We start from the raw sequence: 17,957 nt of genomic DNA on the forward strand, positions 1-17,957 counted from the left end.
GGCCTCTCGTGTCAGCCCAGGAACCTGCGTGGTCGCGGGGTCGCCGCCTCGCGACCGGGACACCTGTGCTGGGTACAGACGGCCCTCCCAAGCCCCTCCCCGGCACCCCTACCGCCCTGCCACTGGACACCTGCCTGGACGAGGAGGCCACTGTCCACCACGTCCGCTGCCGTCCGCTGCCGTCCGCCGCCGTCCGCCGCCGTGCCTTTGGCCCGCTGGACTGCGAACGGCCACGCCCCCCCGTGTCAGAGCCGCAAGCGTCACTCAACTTTCCCACAGGAGGGGTCTGAGGCTCAGGGAAGGTCAGTAACATGTGTGGGCCCCCTGGGCAGTCTCAGGGGGCCTGGACCCTAACCACCTCCTTTAGGCTCCCTGGTGGGGCCCCAGGTCTGGGGCCTTGAAGAGCCATGTCCAGCTGCAAGCGTCTCCCAGACCAGGAAGGCCAGCTGCCCCAGTGCCACCCTTTCTCAAGAGGGTGTGCGCCTCACTGTCCATCTCCCCAGGAGCCAATGATGGAGTCTTAGGACAGAGGCCTCTGAACACCAGGGAGAAGCTAGAAATTCTTAGGAGCCCTGAGAATGAGAGACATTTCCCCATGTCCCAGAGCTACCAAGTGGCCTAGCAGATGTCCTCATTTAAAAGGACGTCACCTTGAACCCAAGATGAAGACAGAGACCCCATGTGAGCAGGGGATGTGTTGGGGCAAGTTCAGAGGATCCCACAGCGGGACTGAGCTCGCCTCCCCTGCTCTGAACTCCCCAGCTCCCTGGAAATAGCGAGGTCATGGGGACGGCGGTACAGCCCAGGCTTTCCAGAGGATGCCGAGAGCAGGGACCTCACGGGGTGGGCGACACCGAGAAATGAGTACCGTGCGGACCCCAGGCCGGGCCCCGCACCCGAGGCCCGCGGCGCTCGAGCCCGACCCGGCCCGGCCGGGTGCAGAGAGCGGCCCCCGAGAAGAAGCCGCGGGACAGCTCGAGAAGCTGAAAACGCAGCAGAGCCGCGCGCCCTGCCCCCAGGCCGGCCCCGGCAGCCGCTCTGAATGCGCGGCCTCTTCTCGGCTCGCCGTGCTCGGAAACTGACCAGCTCGTCGCCCGCCAGGAAAGGGGGCAGCGCCTCTCAGCACACACTTGACATTTTGTTCTCCTCCAGGCTTCCGTGCTGACAGTTTCTGGATTAAATGTGCAAACGGAACGCGGCCCCGAGGGGGTCCCGCTCCCCGCCGGCCTGAAGCGCCAGGGCTCAGCGGGCACGTGTGCGTGCAGACGCGTGGCGGTGCCTGAGCAAACAGGCCGCGAGAGCGTGTCCACACGCGGGGGCCTCCATGTGCGTCCCCGTATGTGCGTGTGGACCTCGGCGTGTGCCCTCTCCCAGCTAGACCTGGGGGTCATGCCCGGCCCGTCTTCCTGGTCCTTCAAACTTGACCCCGACCAAGCTCGGAGGAGCTACTGGCCGTGGGCGCCCCAGCTCGGCTTTCGGCACGAGGAGCTTTTCTCAGCCCGGTAGTGGTCAATTCCACCAGAAAGCCATCGTGGCGCCCCTCAACGTGGGCCTCGGACGGGGGCGTCTGTGCCTTGCAGCCCGGGGGGCCTGGGACTCGCCTTCCCAGGGGGCCGGCAGCCACAGACCGGGGAGGGCAGCATCCCCAATTCCCATGAGCCTGAAGACGCCCCACGGGCTTCTCGGGCCTCCTCCGAGCTATGGGGGCCCTCAAGCCCAAGGGCGCAGAAGGAGCGGACAGGGAGCACCCCGTGCTGGCCCCGGCAAAGGCCAGTTCCACTCCATTCTAAAAAGGGCCGGCAGCAACCCTGGGGGGCCCGACAGCCCCCTCCACTCGCTCCCCCCAGTCTGCCCCACCAGCACTCGATCTTACAACCAGAAAGCAGAAAACGGCAGCGAAGGATCCCCGCGCCCCAGCCCTGAGGTCAGCCGAGTGCGGCAGGGGGCGGGGGGAGGGGGCCGGGCGTGCGGCCGCAGCTCGCGACCCCGCAAAGCTGCCCCGAGCCCCCTTCTTCCTGCCCGCGAAGTCACACAATGACACACTTCAGCAGCCGCACAGCCGGGGCTCTGGTTTTCATTCCGCGTGACCCCGAGAGACAGAGAACATGATTATAACCCGTCTGAATGCCGTACCCCGGGGCGGTGACTCAGACACCTGCACGGGCCCGTGGCCCCCGCCCGGCGACCAGCCACGAGGGCGGCCCGCGCGCGTCCGGGCGGCGACAGCTGGCAGACACCGCCATGCCGCACCCCACAGCCACGAGGCCCCTCCGGGCTCATCCTATTACCCCGACGCCTTCCCCAGGGCAGCCCCCCGGGAGCCCCCCGCCGAGCGCCAGTGCCAGGCCCCGCCTGCGCCCGGCGACACACTGCCTGCTCAGCCCGGTCCCCGTTCTGTTATGTCAGCTGCTACCCCGTGCTTCAAACAAGGCTCTCCAGCTGGCCAGGGTCAGATGTGAGAACAAGGCCCTCACAAAACCCGGCCCTCCAGCTACCCTGCGCCCGAGACCCCCACTGAATGTGGCACTTAATGACGAGTGTCTTTGCAGCCCTCAGGCAGAGCATAAAGGAAACACCTGTCCCGCGGACGGCACACTCTAATCCCGCTGAGTCCCGAACGGAGGAGCCTGCGGGGCCCACAGCAAGGGGCCCCCACCCCGGCGTCTGACTTTTGTCCTGGGCCTCGGGGAGACGTTGACAACAGGTTTTGGCAGGCCAGGCAGGAGGGAAGACACAGGGGCCGGCCTGGGAGCGCCAGGAAGCCTAGGCCTCCCTCCCGGGCTCACACCTTCCCGGCAGGCCCTGAGTGCCGTGCCCGAGGGGACCCTACCCCGGGGAGGGGTCGGGGGATGGGTGTCCAGGGGCAGGTGCACGCTCCCCCCAAACGGGCGTCACTTTCTAGGCCAGCAGGAGAGACTCCTTTCCTGCCGACACTGGAGGCTGAGCCGAGCCCCCCGCCTGCTCAGAGCCGGGGCGCCCCCCCGCCCATCCCGCCCACCCCCCTGCACCCCAACCCGGGTGCCTGTGTGTCTGGCTACCAACCTAGAGCTAAATCACCACAACTTCCAAAAGGAGGACAGAAAAGACAGCGGGGGACGGTGGGGAAGAGAAGGCCACGCAGACGCCTGGCCACTTTGAGAAACGCCCAGAAACCACGCGCACGCACACACCCCAGGTGCCGGGACAGGCCGTGGGGCCCACCGACCCCGCAGCTGGGCTGTTCCGGCTCCCTGGCTCTTCCCGCCCCAGCGCTCCTACTCCCCGACAGGCAGGCCAGTCGTTTTCGTCCTCGGGGGCCTGCGGATGGGGCAGATGGCCCCCCGGGGAGCAGGGTCACACAGGCTGGCGGAGCCCGGTGCAGAGGGACGGGGGTGCCGGCCGGGGCTGTCACGGGGCCCCCAGCGAAGACGCCGGCACAGCTCGCATCACAGGGTTTTCCAGCCGGAAAACAGGAAGTGTTGTGTGGACATGGTCAGGCCCAGACGCGGGCGACTCCTAGGGCAGGAGACGCTGGTGCCGGCCGGGCCCAGCCGCCCTCAGAGCCCCAGTGGAGTTGCCCCCAGGCCCCAGAGATGCACCAGCAAATGCACACCCGCTAAGGGCCACCTCCCCTTTCCCCCCAAGGGGCATCTGTGGGGGATGTGGGGTGTCTCAGGGAGGTTCCAGATACTTGGAGCCGTTTCCGTGAGCCCCCGCCCAAGCCCCCCACTTCGTCCCGAGCAGACTTGATCGATAGGATAGTTCTGGAGACAGATAACGGGCCTGGCCATGGGCCTCACAGAGGATGTCTTTGTTCCAGAAAACGAGCCAGTGCAGGACTGTGCACACACAGGGCCCTGGTGTGCAGGCGGAAGGTCCCGATTACAGCCAGGACTCCTGCTGTCACAGCTCCCGGCACAGTGCAGACCCCCACATGAAGGAATGTCAGCTGTCCCCCCAGAAGCAGCTGCCTCCAGGCCAGGAACGCAGCCAGTCCGAACCCTGGAGCCCTCCCCAGGCACGGGGTCCCAGGTGGGGCGGAAACTGTGTCCCCTGCTGGTGGGGACGGCCCCAGCCACCACCCTGGGGCCCCGCAGCCTCCACCCCTCAGCCTCCTCCTGCTCAGATATCCTTGGGGACTGGGGCGTAGGCCCCTTTCTAAAGCGGGCACAGAAGTACTGTCCCCCCAAAGCCGAGGAGAAAGTCCACGAAGGAATGGCCAGCGCGTCTCGGTCAGGAAGGCCAAAAGCCACAACAACTGCACCTGATAAGGAAACCGCGTGCGGCCCTGGGGTGGGCAGTGAGCCCCGAGTGTGGGCGGGGTCAGACGGTGGGGTGCAGCCCAGCGAGCAGGTGTTAAGCATGGAGCCCCCGCTTTGGGGGCGGCTCAGGCTGGGGCTCACTGTCACCCGGGGGCCGGGGGCTCGTTCTCAGGGCCCCTACCGGCCCGGGGCTCTGACGTGTTGACCAAGTCTCTTGAGAGGAACAGTTTCCAAGTCCGGAAAAAGGCCCCTAAGATGGTTCACAGACACATATGGGGGAGCTGGGGCCTGACCCGGACTGAGGGTGAGGAACCGGGGCCTCCCCCACACCCCAGCATAGGGGAGGTCGCCCCAAAGCAGCCCCCCGACACTGTCCAGGGCCCTCCTCCCGGGCCCTGGGCCCTCCTGGCCTGTCTGTCCCCATCCCGTCCAGAGGCGGCCTCCCTTCCCCCGTCACCCCGGGTCGGCCCCCGAGGGGGGGCTTGCTCCGTACCGCAGCCGTGCAGTGGGGACCCCAGACCCCCTGGCTGCAGACTGCGCCGCTGCCCCCCGCTGGCCAGGACCCCCTGAAGAGAACCCCGGCCCTCCTCCCTCCTGTGGGCGCGGAAACACCCGAATGCGGGTTCCAGCTGCTTGAGGCTTCCGCTGCGTTCAGAGTCTGCATCGAGAGCAGCAAGGCTCTGGCCGGCCCGTGGGGGTCCGGTCACCCGGGGTCCGCCGAGAGCCCCCCCAGCAGAGGGACAATCTGAATGCCCCGCTGTGGCCCTAGCAGAACGCGAGTGCAGACGCACGCAGACGCACGGGGCGGGGGTGCGCGCTGCCGTCTCCCCACACTGGGGAGGGCCCCCTCAGGCAGGGCCCTGCAGGCTGTGAAGCCCCCCTCCTGCCCCAGAGGGCCACGTCTCTCTGCACACTTTCCCCCGCCATGTAGTAGGTGTTTAATAAACATCTGCTGGCTGAAGGAGTGCAGGAGACATCCTAGCCAGGGCGGGGGTGGCCCCCATTCTACGGTAGGACATCAGAGGGGAGCCTGGTGGCGGGACCCCAGCTTTCCTGGGCAGCTCCCGTGTGCTGGGGACAGACACAAAGGAACTCAAGGTTCCACAGCAGCGAGAGGAGGCGGGGGTGGGGAGTGGGGAGAGAGCTCTGGGTGGGAGGAAGCCCCTGAGGAGAGACGACCTCGGGGTTAGCGACACCACGGCCACAAGCAACTCAAACTCCGCGCAAGAGAAGGTCACCGCAGAGGGTTGGCGCAGAGCAGCCTCCCACGCCGGCCTCCACCAGCCCAGAAGTCAGCCCTGCTGTCCCTGCCGGCAGGGGAAGGGTGGGGAGGGCTGAGGCTGCCAACGTGCGGGTCTGCGGGGCTGGAGCTGGGGTGCGCTGGGGCTGGGGGTGCTGGGGGGCCAGGGGGGCTGGGGACAGAGCCTGGACCTTGTTCCAGGAAATGGGGACCCGTCAAGGGCTGTCAAAGGGTCCGGAGTCCCGGGGTGGGGCTGTCTCCTGCTGCTGCTGGGACCCGGAGGCCCGCAGGGCGGGAGGGTCTCGGGGAGGCAGGGACGGGGGGCGGGGGGGCAGCTGGCAGAACGGCCGGGTCACCTCGGCGGGGCTGAGGGAGCCTCCGCGGCAGCGAGGGAGGAAGCTGGGAGCGATGACCTCATCCCCCAGGCCTCCGGGCCGTGGCTCTCGGGGTTTTTAACCACAGCATCGCGGGACAATTCCCTGGGCCACTCGGCACCGGCAGGCACGGGATCCCCTGGTTTGTGCCGTGCCTTCATGAGCCCCTCTGTGCGTGGCTCCAGAACCCACAGGGAGGGTCCGCCCGGGCCCACGTCTGGGCCTGCTGCGTCCCCGGCCCCCGCTCCGGGTCTGCCCTCGGGTCGCAGGCGGGAAGTTCGCACGTGGCGGCGTGGACACACGGACAAGCAGACACGCAGGGCACAAGCGCCCCCCCCACGCCCACGTGGGCCACAGGGCGCTCACTCCCCCGCGGCGGGGACGCCCTGAGCGTGGGAAGCCCCCCCCAGGCCCCATGTTGGGCCGCAGAGCCGGACCCGCCGTGGAGGGGGGTTTTGCAGGCCCCGAATGGGCCCGTTGCGCAGATCGCTTCATCCCTGGGAGGCCGCGGCAGCCTCGCCCCGGCCCGGGAACTGCCCAGGGCTCCGTCCGGCCGAGCGCAGGGAAGGAAAGGCAGGAACACGGGCTCTCGGGGAAAGCACAGTTTGCAGAGACTCTTTTCCACCATTTACACACCAGGCTCGGCCCCTCCCGGCTCCACGCTGCGGTCTGGCTCCCGCGCGCGCTCTGGGCCCGAGGCCAGGGACGCCTGCATTCTGCGGGCAGCAGCGCCGCCTGGTGGCCGGCAGCGCCGCCCGTACCCGCCCGCCCCGGGCTTCCCACAGGGCTCCATAACCCACGCCCCTTGCCCGCAGGGGGTCTCCCTGGGCCTGGGATCTGACGCACCCCCAGGAAGCCCCCCTGACTTCCCCAGGGCCCCTGTGCTTGCCTGGCCCACCCTGGAGGCTGCGCGCTGTGGAAGGGGTCCCGTCCTGTCCCCACGCTGTGGAAGGTGTCCCGTCCTGTCCCGGCCGCGGTGGGCCTTGCCCGCCTCCCTGCAGTGTCCCCTCCGCGGAGCAGCCCGGAGCATCTCTGCGGACACAGCCCACCCTGGAGGCTGCGCGCTGTGGAAGGGGTCCCGTCCCGTCCTGTCCCCGCGCTGTGGAAGGTGTCCCGGCCCGGCCCGACCGCGGTGGGCCTTGCCCGCCTCCCTGCAGTGTCCCCTCCGCGGAGCAGCCCGGAGCATCTCTGCGGACACAGCCCACCCTGGAGGCTGCGCGCTGTGGAAGGTGTCCCGTCCCGTCCTGTCCCCATGCTGTGGAAGGTGTCCCGGCCCGGCCCGGCCGCGGTGGGCCTTGCCCGCCTCCCTGCAGTGTCCCCTCCGCGGAGCAGCCCGGAGCATCTCTGCGGACACAGCCCACCCTGGTCCTGTCTTCCCCTCGCACGTCCTTCCTGGACCCACCACGGGACACGACGCACGTGTGCCCCTGGAGGCTGGACTGCGGCAGTCTCCCTCTGTGCCGCTGTCTCCCCAGTGCCCGCTGCCCTCCACCGGCCATGATTCTCCAGAGGCAGCCGGACCCAGCCAGCTCAGACTCCCCTTGGAGACCCGGCCGCAGGCAGCTGCGGGGCGGGGAGTCCTTGGAAACCCAGCAAGGCTGCCGGAGCGCTAAGTCTGAGGCCGTCCTGACCACCCCCTCTAATGGACGGAGCCGGGGGCCGAGCTGAGGCCTTGGGGTGTCCTTGGGGGCAGGTCTGGACCCAGGGGCTCAAAGGCAGGGAGCCCAAATCCCGGATGCGTCATTCTGGGCACGTGGGGTCTGTACAGTTGCCGGGCGCCTCCCCTCGGGGAGTACGAATGACACGAAGCTACAAAGCCCCCCGCAGAGCTGCCCACACCCACCGCACACCCGAACTGGGAGAGAGCAGTGTCCTGGGACGGAGGAACGGGGAAGCCCCAGATGGCAGGTTCAGAAGCAGCGATAGCCGCTCTGAGACCCGGAACCAGAGGAGAAGCCAGTCGTGCGACATGTTGAAGAAACAGCAGGCCGAGAACACCGTGCATGCAAAGGCCCGGAGGCAGCCAGGACCACCCGCGGGTCCGCAGTGCCCTGAAGCGGAGGGAGAGAGTGAGGCAGAGGGACAGGGCTGCCAAGTGTGCAACGTCTTGGGGCTCCAGAGGGAGAAGTCAAGTTTATTATGAGAGAGAGCTGGGGGAACGGTCGGATTTGTTCTGGGAGGCACTGCCCACCCCACCGAAGCAGGCTGCCATGTGGAGAGGGCGTCTGGACGGACAGGAGGTGGGGCCGGGGAGGCTGCCTGGGGTCTCCATCCCCCAAGGGGAAGCAGGACGGTGGGACACAGCAGGAGCAGGCTCTCTGCCCGGGGCAGGGGACCCAGAGGAAGGGGCACAGGACCCGGTCCGCACTGAGCCCCCATCCTCAGCTTGGGGAGCTATGGCTGCAGTTCAGACGACGGCCACCAGGTGGCGCGCGCACCTCAAAAATGCTATGACCGCAGGCTTGGCAGAGAAGGCGGGTGGGGGCGGCTAGGGTGGGGGGCAGCGGGGATGCTGGGGGGTCTGCTGGGGGACTGGGGGTGTGGGGACGGAGGGGCAGCTGGGATGGGGTAGCCGGGCTGCTGGGAGGGCTGCTGGGGGGCTGCCGGGGTGCTGAAGGGGCCGGTGGGATAGGGGAGCCGGCGGGACGAGAAGGGAGCCCTCAGCTGCCCCAGCCCCGCAGCTCTGGGCACCCCCAGGACACAACATGGACTCTGAGCCTTGGAGAATCCGTGTCAGGGAGGCAGCTGCTCCCGGCCGGCCGGCGAGAGGGAAGCAGAGGCCCGCACACACCAGGGCAGGGCCCCCCGCCAGCCGCGGCGGGCTGTCCTGGGCGTCAGCCCCTGGCGGTCTGGTTTCCGTGTCCCCACAAGGAACACACCTACCGACATAGCGGGGTGCGGGCCGTGTCTGCGAGGGTCCGGAGCAGCCGGACCTGGCGGCTTCCCCAGGCTGTCCCGCCCCCCAGTGGCCCCTGCGGGCCCTGCCTCAGCCTCTGCGGGCTGTGGGGTGAGCTGAAGGGCGCCTCCCACATTCCCTGCTCCCCACCACCCGCAGCTCCCCGGCCGGCCGGGGAAGGACTGTCCCTCCCTGGGCAGCAGGTGCCGGCTGGCGAGAAGCTCGGCCCACCCCTCAGCTGCCAGGGAGATGGACCCCACTCCCTGGCCAGCACCAGGGCCCATCAGGGCAGGCTTTGGGGGCATCTGCCTCTAGGACGGTGGCGGCTGACACGGTGCCCAGACGCAGGAGCGGCCCGCCTTGCCCCGGACGCTGTAGCCCCCGGGACCCCAGGCCAGGCCACACCTGTGGTGGCTTCCGTAGCTCCCCGGGACCCGACGACCCGGAGGAAGAGCAGAGCCACCGCCCCAAGCCCGGCACTCGCACCGTCCTGCTTGTTGACGACGAGCTCGCCGCGCTTTTACAGAGAAAAGCACAGTCTAGGAGCACAGACCGGTACGGCGGACGGCCAGCAACGCACACGGACACCGGCCGTCACCACCGTCTCCATGACACGAGAAACAGCTGACAAAAGTCAACACCTTCACGTAGGACTGGAAGGTCACCCCCAAACACGAGCACACACACACCCCGCCAGGCCCAGGCCGCCCGGTAAAGCGGGGCCTGCCCAGCAGCCGCCAGAGCCGCCAGGCCTCCCCGCGCCGAGCCCACGTCCGGGAAAGCCTGCGGGACCAGAGGACCGACACCGCCAGCAAGCAGACCACACCGTACGGGGACAGCCATCCGGGGCTTCCAGCACGCAGAGAGAGGGACAGAGGAGGGGAGAGAGGCAGCGGGGGCGGGGGGGGTGAAGGGAGGGGGGTTGGGGCGAGGGAGGGAGGGACCTTTAGAGAACACGATGGGAGAGTGAGCCCCGGCTGGGGGCCGCGGGGAGGCAGGAGGAGCGTCCCCGGGAACAACCGTCGCAGAGACCACCTTAACCCACATCTCGAAACCCTAAGGCCTCCAGGCAAACAGACACCGCAGTGGTGGACAGGGAGACCTCACCCCGGACAGACGTCACATCCCCAGAGGGGTCCATCAGATGCTGTCACGTTGGTCCCGACGCCAGGTGGGCGGGGGAGGGGGGCCATCACCTCGAAGAGTGGACAAGCCAGGCCAGCCAGGCCGTCGCAGCAGAATGGCCCTGGGGGGTCGGACCTGCCCCAGGACAGGAGAGTCTCCGAGCAGACCCCTGCGCATCTGGACTTCTGGTTTACAGTGACGACGGCCCCTTAAGTCAGGGTGAATGGACGCAGGTCTGTGGAAGGAGCCAGCCCGGCAGTCCGGGCACCCTGGGCAGAGCCCTGGGTCGGTGTGCTGCCACAGCCCACGAGTCACCCAGACGCAGGGCCACAGCCCAGGTTTGGCAAGCTGTGCCCACAGCTGTCCTTTCCCAGCCCAGCTCAGAAGCCCCTTCCTCCAGGAAGCCCTCCCAGACCACCTTTCCCAGGCTCCTCTCATCCGAGCCAAACTGCCGCATCCTAGGAAATGTAGGAGTCAGGGTGGGGGTTCCCACACCTCCAGTTTCCCATTGCCCACAGCAGCTGACCAGCAGACGGGACGCCGGGACAGGGTCACTGTGCAGGCCAGAAAGACCAGGAGCAGCTCAGTCCACCCCATGGCCCACTCGCCCAGGAGACTAGAGCCCCAGCAGCTGGGACAGCCCCTCGAGCTGCTACGTACCATCCAGAAGAGGGTCCCTGTGGCCAGGGCGACGTACTGCTCGATGGTGGACAGCACGCTGAAGATGAGGCAGACCAGGACGATGAGGAAGCTGCGGGGCAGGAGGACACGGCGGTCAGCTCTGGCGGCCAGCCTGCCCGCCCTGCCCCCACCCCACGGTCCGAGAACTCGGAGCAGCCCGCCCGCCGGGGAGCAGGTGCCCGGGGCGGGGCGCACCCACCCAGCCATGGAGGACCAGTTTGGAGCCCCACGACCGCGGGACAGACCTTAGAGCCTGGTGCCAAGAAGCCACGCTTACAGGCCACATGTTGTGTGGCTCCCTTAACGGGAAGCCACGAGACAGAACAGGAAGACGACTGGCGGTCACCAGGGACCAGAGGCCTGGAGGATGTCCCCCACATCCCTGGTTGTCACAGGCCCCACAGCCAGCCCTCCTCTTGCCTGGGGGAGGGGCAATTCTGGGGGAGTCATCCAGGAGATCCCTCTCAGACTGGACAGCAGGGAGCGCAGCGTGGCCGGGGACAGACCGCCAGCCCTCTCCCCACCCTGAGATCCTGCTCCGGGGGACTTTCAGTCCAGCCCTACCGCCACACGCCCATCCTGCGCCCACCAAGGAGGCCCTGCATCTCCCCCACCAGCTCAGCCCCAATTTCTCAGGCCACACCCTGTCCTCCCGCCGCTCTGGCCAACACCTGCCACCAGTGCCTCCCTCCCCATGCAGGCTGAGCAGCTCCCCCTGCAAAGCCAGATCCCAGCTGACCCCTCTCTGCCGCCCATCAGGCTCCACCCTGGACCCCCACAGCCCCCCCCAAGTACCCAGGCGAGGCCCCAGCATCTCCCCCTAGCACGACATCACGCTGAGCCCAGATGATTCACCTCCTCCCGCCCTTCTTCCTGAGGATGTCCAACTCTGCCCGCCTCGGGGCCTTTGCATCCACTGCTGTCCCTGCCGCCCCAACCTTCCTGGGCTCTCCTGAGTCTGCGTCAGGACTCTGGGCCTTTGAGCACACAGCGCCTCCTGCCAGGGACCGTGCACAGCCACGCTCTGCACTGCCTCAGCTCTGCGGGCCCTCTCGCCCGCTGGGAAGGAGCGAGTCCTGTCCCGCCTGGCCTGCCCGAGGAGAATCAGCCCCCCAGCCCCCCAGAAAGCACTCTAACAGATACGGCCAGGTCTCCCACCTGGAGCCCTTTGTGGGGGTCAGTCGGCTGGGGCTTCAGCCTCCCAGGGACACCGGAGAATGCTGATGGAGAGCGTGAGCGCCCGTCTGCGGCTGGACCCCGCTCGGGCTCGGAGCGCACCTTCCATGGACCGGAAGGGCAAAGGGCCTCGTGCTCCTGAGCCTCACCCTAGAGCCCTCCAGTCCTGCTACCCAGCCAGCCCCACTCCCGGATCTCGGGGTGTGGACGGGGCCAAGGAAGCACCCACGCAAAGGAGACATGGCGCCCACCCACAGCCCCTCCACGGCCACACGGCCTGGGTGGAGCCCTCGGTGTTGCCATCGACAGGAGCCAGGGCCCTGGGCCACCGCTCACAGGGCCACCGGCGGCAGCCCAGCCAGACATGGGAGCAGGGACTCGGGCGTCGGGCCTGGGACCAGCACTGAGTGCTCGTGCCCTCTCCTCCCGCAGCCTGGGGGGTGTAGCCCTCCCTCCCTGTCGGGCCCCAGGAAGCGCCACGGCCACGTCCCACCTGCTAACCAGTAATCAGAGTCCCAGACCGTCACCGCGTTGTCACCCGACAAGTGTTCCAGGCAGGGGTCCCAGGCGCGGGGGCCCCCACACTCCCTGGAGCCACGGGAGGGGACAAGGCACAGCCGGGCCACTCTGGAGGCTGAGCCACTGGGGAGGGGTGGGGGCCCCGCCGCGTAGCACGGCTCTGCTCTGACCTCCCAGACCTCCTCTGTCCCGCCCCTCCCACTGCCGTCTTAGCGACATCTGTGAGGGAGCCGAGGGCTTCTTGCCTCCCGAAGCTGGGGGCAACGGGGACGCACTGAGGCATCTCAGGCTATCGGGATGGGCCTGTTCCTGCCAGGCTGCATCCCAGCCGGCCACCGGGTCCTTCCCCGGCAGCACACGGGGCCCCGCGGCAGCCCACCCCTGGCCATCACCATCCCTATGGGCTCAGCCACGAGACATAAGCAGTAGATCTCCAGGAGCGCATCAAGCGGGAGCACGGAGGCCCCGCAGGAGGGTGCCCCGCACCCCAGCTCCGGGACGCCGCGGGTGGGCAGCCGGCCGCCCCGGGGGCCCATCCATCTGGCGCCCAGGGCCTGGCTGTGCTCAGGAAGCACAGGGAGCCCAGACGTGGGGGGCACTGTCAGGAGGCAAGCAGCCCTCCTGGGCTCAGGCCCGAGGGGAGGTCAGGAAGGGGGTCCTCACCCAAGCTCCCCGTCAGAGTTACAGGGAGACCCCTGCACACATAGAGGCTCTGGGCCTGGGGTGGCTGCCAGCCAGGAATGGGCCCTGCTTGGGGAGACCCTCCTGGGGCGGCTGCAGGGTCCTCTCCTTGGAGGGTCAGGGGATGGGTGGTGCACGGCCCTGCGGGGTTCTTCCCCAGCCCGGCTGTACCCTGAAGGCTCCAGAGGTCATCAGGCATTTTAACACATGCTGCTAGTTTCAAAAAGAATCATGCACCCATGGGGCCCCTGGGGGGACTCAGTCCGTGAAGCCTCTGCCTTCGGCTCAGGTCATGACCTCAGGGTCCTGGGATCGAGCCCCGCATCGGGCTCTCTGCTCCATGGGAAGCCGGCTTCCCCCCATCTCTGCCTGCCTCTCTGCCTGCTTGTGATCTCTCTCTCACTCCCTCAAATAGGGAACATTTTTTTAAAAAGAACCATTCAACCAAGCGTGCATCTGTCCTGTCCTGGTGGGCCTAGGAGCCTCCGAGATGCTGACACACAGCCTCTGCCTCGGGGTAGGGGGGTGGGGGGGCGCTCACGGCCCGGGGTGCCTGACACCCCCGTCTGGTCTCTGCAGGGCAGAGACCCCTCTCCGACTCAGCCCGCAGCCACATCCCAAGGGCCGGCAGACTGCAGCCCTGGGGAAGGAGGGACCCGGCCCATTTTCTGGGTCAGGACATGGGAGCCTGGCTGGGGGGGACAAGGGACGCCAAACCCCAGAGGCCATGCTGGCCCCCAGCGCGGTGGCAGCTCCGCGCCGCGAGGGACAATGGCCTGCTTGTGCCGCTGGCCGGGGGCTGGGGCCGCGAGCGCCAGCCGGAGGGCCGTCCTGAATGTTATCGGTCATCACCGCGGCGCCTGCAGCGGCCAGGTGCGCTGGGAGCGGGAAAGAATGCGGGAGGTGCGCCAGGGCCCGGGGCCAAGACAGCAGGGGGCACTCCAGGGCGCGGGGGCCACAGCCCACCCCTGTGCGCCCGGAGGGCCGTCGGGAAAGCTGTGAGCCCCTGGGGAGTTGTCTCCAGCGGCCGGGAGGCAGCTGTCCACCCCAGACGCTTCCCGGTGACGTCAGCGATGCTTCACGCGAACCCCGCACACAGAAAGCACGGGCTGCTCCCGGGGCCCTCGGGCCCCCAGGTTACCGCAGGGTGTAAGCTGAAATTCCAGGGCGCTGAAAGGCGCTCACAGAGGATGGGCGCCATGCTGGGCCAGGAGGCTTGATTTAGCGGGTGCGTGAGGACAATGTGCCCGAGCCCCGTCGGCCCAGGAAGAGCTCATGTGTGAGAGGGAACTAGACGCAGAAGGACAAGTCCAACGGGACCCACTCACACGGGGTCCCTGGAGTCCCCAGATTCACAGGAACAGAGAGTGGACGGTGGTCACCAGGGTCGGGGGAGAGATGGGGGTCGGTGTTTCATGAGGGGTGGCGTTTCCGTTTGGGAAGGTGGAAAGCTCTGGGGACAAGCACGGCGGACGGCCACATAACGTGTGAACGTACGCTTGCCGTGGCCACGATGGTCAATTTTATGTGTATTTTACCACGACTGTAAACTTTTCAGAAGTAAAGGCGTTCGTGGCCCTGGTGGACGGCGGCGGCTGTAGAGGGCCAGAGCGAGGCTCGGAGTCCTGCCCGTCTGCGACAGGACCTTCGCCAGCACAGAAACGAGAGGCTTGTCACAGTGACCTTGAGCCCAATGTTGGACAGGGTCCTGAACGTGGGATTCAACAGATTAGGTGCTGATGTCCAACCCCAGCCGTATGGGGGGGGCTTCTCCCGGTACAAAAGTTGCCCCAAAGGAAGCTTCCAAAGGACAACCCCCAAGAAACAAAGGGTAAGCGGCCCTGCCCCAGGGCCGTGACACTCCCGGGACACCGGACTCCCACAGGGGGTGGCCTCAGGTCCTGTGGGGCTGTCCCCAGGGTAGGGAACAACCCTGCCCAGCAGGGACGCCAAGGTCCTCTTGCTGGCCCAGCCCGTGCCTGGTGGTGCTTCCTGTAAGCCCCGTGCAGCAGGGGTCCCACACCCCAAGTGAGGCTGGGGAGTCTGGGGTGAGGTGCCCTGCCTTCTCCAGGGGTTCTGGGCCGTGCCGCCGGCCCTCCCTCCTGGGCAGCCCTGGAGTATGGAGCAAGGTCACAGCCCCTGAGGGGGTCACTGAGGCCCTGAGCCAGCAGGAGTCTGTCCAGGTCACGGGCGCAGTGAGCCCAAGCTGCCGCCCCTGGATGCCCCCCCAGGCCTGGCTCCAGGCCGAGACTGAACCTCCCCCGTGGCCTTGGCACTTGGTGCCATGGTCCCCCAGGCAGGAATACCACGCTGTACATGGACCTCACCGAGTCACGGGCAGGGGGTCACCCTGGGCGGGGAGGGCTGAGGCGACAGGGGCTCTGTCCTTGACCAGCTGCTGGGGCCCCAGGTGTCCCTGGGCTGGTGGCCACCCTGCCCTGTCTCTGCCTCCACGGTCACATGCCCGTCTCTTACGCCTCGTAAGGGCCTCGCTATATGCAGGGCCCCTGGGATCTAGGATCACCTCTGCCCCTCAAGATGCTGGGCCCCGCCCCACCTGCACAGATGCTGTCGCTGTACAAGGTCCCGTTCTCAGGCTCCAGGGACCCGGACATGTGGGGCCACGCCGGGCCCTGCACCACGCGCACTGGCTGGTTGACTACGCCACGTGATAGGATGATTCTCACGGACGCGTCCGTGAATTTCTGAAGCCAGTGTTAGGTGTCGGGTCTAAGTGAAGGTCAGTGTCAGTCTTTAACACGTCCCGTGGCTCCTTTCGTGTTTCCCTTTCTCGTTACTGAAATTCGTACCAGACCCCCTCCAGATGAGGTCACGGTCGCTGGGGTCAGGACGTGCACGTCTCCTCGAGGTCCCCGTTCTGCACACTGCACTGTCCAGGCCCCATCGTGGGGGGACAAGCAGGGGAGACAGAGGACACCCCCCTGGCGAGCCCCGGCCATCTCCCCTCTGCCCGCCGGCCGCCCCCACAACATCCTCCGCCCTCCGGACACCCGCCGGGGCCCAACCCCCGACCCCCTGCTGCCGCCTCCCCTACAGACGAGGGGGCGCCCAGGCAGGGCCCCACCTGCCGGCGTCCCTCTGAAGGCACACTTTGCCGGACGACTGACTGAAGGCACAGTTTGGTTCAATCAGGACTCAGTGAATGGAATTCTCAGGGCTGCCTCCCCCATGCAGGCCTCCAGAGTGTCTCAAGAGGGGGGATCCTTGTGCTCTGCTCTTCCCTCCTCACCCCACCTCCACGGGCCCAGCCAGGACCCGACAGGCCTTCCAACGGCGCGGGCACGGCCCTGAGGCAGCTCCCCACACGCACGCACCCCAGGTGGGGAGCCAACAGCCCAGGCAGAAAAGGGCCTGGGGGCAGGGGGGCGCCCCAGCAATGGAGGATGTTCTTGATGGCAGCAGTGCGGGCAGGAGGCACTGCAGAGGTTTCTGAGGGTGTGGTCCCCAGGAGGTGGCCCCAGGGGACACTGTGCCAGCCGGGGCTGCAGCCCCAGCCCCCAGCCCTTATAGAGCCCGACGTGAAGGCTCAGCGAGGCCCCAGCCCAGCGCGGACACGGCAGGGTCCACGCACACCGTCTCCTCCGGGCCTCTCCCCGGAGCACCGGACGGCTGAGCACACACGGGCTCCTGCTCTCCTGGGAAGGCCCAGGACAGCTCCCCCACAGCCGAGCACCACAAAGACAGACACCCGGTCCCTTCGGGACAAACGGACCAAGGGTGGCTGCTCACCCCAACGGCCACCCTCACACACACCCTAGGCCACAAGGCACAGGGACAGGGGTTCCCCAGCGGGAGGCACTTCCGGCCGATGGCCCAGCTCCGCCCTGCAGCCCCGGGCCCCGGCTGCGATGGGTCTGCACGGCCCCCGCGGCTGCACTAATGACCCCCAACGCCGGGGTCTCCTCCTGCTGCACATTCTCCTCACACAGAGCCCCAGTTTGTGCGGGGGGACAGGGACATCCCCACGGCCACCCAAAGACTCAGGCCAGTTGGGGGCAGCCTGGGCCAGGGACGTCAGTGGAGAGCTTGACGTGCCACCCCGCCTTTTGTGGGGCACCAGAGGGCTGCTGAGGGGGCCTCCCTGGTTAGGACACCGGCAGCCGTGGCCCATCGTCCGGCTGTGGGTGACTGACCCGGGAGCATCCGGCCACGTGCCGGCCCCTCTACCCGCCTGCGGAGCCGAGACCCACCTCCTCTCTCCCGTGGAGCCCCAAGGCAGCCCCCTAAGTCCCAGCAGGCCTGAGGCCCCGGCACGGCGGGAGGGAAGCCCGCTTCCTCCTGTCCACTCCAGGCTTCACGAGAAGCCTGGGAAGAGAGACTGCGCCTCGTCACAGGGGGAGGGGGGCAGCTCGGAGACAGCAGGTCACTGCCCGGAGTCACACGGCACCACGCGGCCAGCCGAGAACGGGACACCACCGGCCTCCTCCGACCACACTGCACACCCCCAGGAAAACAGCAGCCCAGGGCTCCCGGCGGCAGGGGCTCCGAGCTTTCCTCGGTGCCCCTGCCAGGAGCTGCGTCTGGCCTGGCAGAGGAAGGACAGGCCCCAGACAGGCTCGGCCCAGGGGCCAGGAGGCTCAGCCCCGGGAGGCACGCAGGCACGGGGTCACCTGCAGGACAGGCAGCCGGTCCAGGCCCAGGGCTCCCGGGGTGGCCTGGCCCCCAGCGCGGCGCCCGCCCTGAGCCCGAAGCCTGGCTGCCCTGCGATGAGTCACCTCCTCGTGTGTCCGCAGAAGGTGCCGGAAGCACGAACTCAAGTGACCGCGTGCACAGGCCCATCCACGCCTGTGCCCAGGGGTACGCTCGTCCCTCTCCCTGGGGAGGCGTCCAGGCGTGGACTCGCCTGCGGCTGCGCTCTGCTCCCCGCTCCCTGTGTCTCGGGGGGGGCCTCGGCCTGGAAACAGCGGGGCCCTGCAGCCTTACCGGGGGCCAGTCTGCCCCCTCCTCCCACAGGGGCCGAGCGCAGAGGACAGCAGCAGCAGAGCCAGCATGTGGGGGGCCCT

The 17,957-nt window shown here is 68.0% G+C and overlaps 1 protein-coding gene across 5 annotated transcripts in view; it reads right to left on the minus strand.

The window, feature by feature from the left end:
* KCNQ1 (potassium voltage-gated channel subfamily Q member 1) overlaps positions 1-17,957 on the minus strand; it is a 307,863-nt gene that overhangs the window by 251,671 nt on the left and 38,235 nt on the right. For 3 of the 5 annotated variants that reach the window (XM_032358147.1, XM_032358148.1, XM_032358150.1), the window contains exons 1-2: positions 10,803-10,858; positions 10,537-10,627 (exon numbers count right to left, since the gene is read on the minus strand). In XM_032358147.1, the coding sequence (XP_032214038.1) occupies positions 10,537-10,627; positions 10,803-10,843 (132 nt within the window). In that variant the 5' untranslated portion in view covers positions 10,844-10,858. Of the gene's footprint in view, positions 1-10,536; positions 10,628-10,802; positions 10,859-17,957 lie in introns of those variants that run through there. The other 2 variants (XM_032358151.1, XM_032358152.1) reach the window with 1 other exon arrangement.

Source organism: Mustela erminea, chromosome 9 (genome assembly GCF_009829155.1).
Source record: "Mustela erminea isolate mMusErm1 chromosome 9, mMusErm1.Pri, whole genome shotgun sequence".
Lineage (NCBI taxonomy): Eukaryota > Metazoa > Chordata > Mammalia > Carnivora > Mustelidae > Mustela > Mustela erminea.